This window comes from Arachis duranensis, chromosome 3 (assembly GCF_000817695.3).
Source record: "Arachis duranensis cultivar V14167 chromosome 3, aradu.V14167.gnm2.J7QH, whole genome shotgun sequence".
NCBI classification, from domain to species: domain Eukaryota; kingdom Viridiplantae; phylum Streptophyta; class Magnoliopsida; order Fabales; family Fabaceae; genus Arachis; species Arachis duranensis.
Genome location: NC_029774.3, coordinates 102,620,463 through 102,623,180, shown reverse-complemented (window position 1 = coordinate 102,623,180; position 2,718 = coordinate 102,620,463). Strand labels below are relative to the sequence as shown.

The window sequence follows — 2,718 nt, the reverse complement described above, 5'->3', positions numbered from 1 at the left end:
ACTTAAGCATCGGAGTCCCTTGCGGGTACCCCCCACCCTCCAGGAACGAAGGATCAGCACCACCACCATGTTCAACAAGTCGGACACAGCAACTCCAGCCACCGTCAACAGGTCAGATACAACAGCTCCGACCAAGTACCGAAGATCTCGTCCAAGATCGACCTACAGTTTCAGGTAACCCTCAGAACAGGTATGAACTAACTAAATTGTGTATGACATTGTATATAATTTATATTATGAGTTTGATTATTTGTTGCTTTAGTTGTATTTATATTTCTGTCGATATTTGTTATGAATGACTTGCTATATGTTCCGTAAACATTTTTTTAAAATTTACCCGTAAAAACGATAACGTTTTAACAAGGTAACGGACTCATAAAATATATTATTGTTACAAAATAGAAAGGCAAGTTAGTAACGCTTGACTCTAATATAATCATGCCATACCGAAAGTTGAGTCGTTACACCGATGCTTCTACTCTTTTTTTCTCCTTAGCCACATCATGTTTTTGTTTCCGCTTTTGCTTCTTCCTCTGTTACTCTTCCCTCTCCTTTAGATCCATTAATATTTTTGGATTTTTTTTAATTACGTTTTTAAGGTTTTTTTTTACGTATGTTAGGTTTTTTTATTTTAGATATTTTCTAAATAAATCTAACAAGTTTTTATCTGTTTTTTAAAGTTCTTTTCAATGAGATTTTAGATGGTTTTCTGTTGTGTAATTTGACTAATTTCAAATATTCATTTAGATGTTAATTTGTTATTAACTTAATATGAATTAAAAAAAATTAAAAATTGATTGATATTTTCTGACTTGGGCATTGCAATTAGTTCACTTGACAAGTATTGTGGACCTGTGACCCTTGAAATGATCGTAATTTCACCTGAAATTTTTTATTTTTTATCCGTGCATTCACCGTTTGGTTTCTGTCTATTGACTATTGACAAACTTTTTAATAATTTTGAGTCTGACTTATATCGTTTTTTCTTTCCCCGAACTATAATCGGCCATTTAAAAATATAAATGATGTGCTTTTGTTTCTTCTAGTGCAAGACAAGAATACAAAGACCGAGAAGCCCAGTTTTGAGTGGGAAAAGAATATGAATTCAAATGTTCAAGCATTCCATCTAACCAATTCAATTCTTTCTTTCATTTTTGGTCATTGACAACTAATTTACTGTATTACAGCATAGAGATATTTGGTCGACCATTTATACGCTTGTAGTCCTTTGGGGCCGAAATGAAAACAAATGCAGATTGATTGATATAATTGATTCATAAGATAAATCACAAAGTTTGATTGGTTCTAATCATATCTAGCTACAGGGATCCCAAAAACCACAACAATCTCCCTAAAGAAAAATTCCATCCAAAGAAGGAAAGAAAATTGAATGAGTAAATAGCCAATAACTTGGCGAATATACAACTTTTTAGTTGTGATTCCCTCTCCAATCAATTCCTTTACCTCGCTACTTTTATACAGTGTAATCCACCATTTACATATAACATGTTATTCCCATTCAATTGTTGATGGTGGCTTTGAGGTAATGTCTTGCACAACTCGGTTTACACCACGCACACCATTACAAATCTTTCTTGCTACATCATCGAGGAACTTGTGCTCAAAGTAGTACCTAAGTTTCATTTCATAAAGTAGTAACCACTAAATTAGAGATTATGTATTTCCGCATAGAGATGATAACACAGTTAAAAAAACACTTCCCTAAAGCATATCAAACTTTTTATGTATTTAAATGTTCTTAAGTAAGGAGTCTCGGAAACGTGTAATAGTTAAACATTGAAGGGCAGAATAAGAATAAGGATAACATATCATATTCAATATATTCTGGCAGAAGCATGAAAGGAATAAAATAAATAAAAAAGCTATGCTGCAGCACAGCATAACTTTGATATATTCTGCAAATGGAGCAGAGTGTATTAATTTGAGATATATAATAAATAAATGAGAACGCACAATGTAATAACTTGAAATCTTACCAATCAGCGGTCATTCCGTCTTGACTTGTAACAGCTCGGAGCGCAACAACATGGGAATGTGTTCTCTGATCACCTTGAACTCCAACAGATCGTATTGGCAAGAAAACTGCAAAGGCTTGCCATATTTCATCGTAAAGCCCCGCATCCTTGATTGACTGAATGAAGATCTCATCAACCTGGAAAATTTATATTTGTACTTGAGATCTGAGTATCATAAACAGATTTGCATCAAGACCTTAAAAAAAAGAAAGCAAAAACTAACTACACATACCTGTCGGAGAATTTCTAAGGCATCTCCTTCTGTAACATCACCTAAAACTCTCACTGCAAGACCAGGGCCAGGGAATGGGTGGCGTTTTAGAAAGCCCTCAGGAACATTTAAGATCTTCCCTAATTGACGAACCTTTAAATATGGGAATCAAAATATCAATACATAAGACGTGCATCCAAGCTCATGGAAAGAAGAAACAAATGGTTCAAAATTCACACCTCATCCTTGAATAGTAGTTTAAGAGGTTCAATAAGCTTCAACTTCATGTCCTTTGGGAGACCACCAACATTGTGATGGCTCTTGATGGTATGGGAATGGGTTCTCCCACTTCCAGGGGGCGGACAGGATTCGATCACATCAGGGTACAAGGTTCCTTGAACCAAGTAAGAAGGTTTCTTTCCCAGTTTCTGCTCTAACTCATGAGCAAAAGCATCAAAGATGCAAATAAAC

The 2,718-nt window shown here is 34.9% G+C and overlaps 1 protein-coding gene across 1 annotated transcript in view; it reads right to left on the bottom strand.

Annotated features, from left to right (window-relative positions):
* Positions 1 to 1,240: 1,240 nt before the first annotated feature.
* The window catches only part of LOC107479934 (uncharacterized), a gene marked incomplete in the record, with an annotated part of 2,805 nt that continues 1,327 nt past the window's right edge, over positions 1,241 to 2,718 (bottom strand). The window contains 4 exon segments of the mRNA XM_052258605.1: positions 1,241 to 1,633; positions 1,998 to 2,173; positions 2,269 to 2,400; positions 2,487 to 2,718. Of these exon segments, the coding sequence (XP_052114565.1) occupies positions 1,510 to 1,633; positions 1,998 to 2,173; positions 2,269 to 2,400; positions 2,487 to 2,718 (664 nt within the window).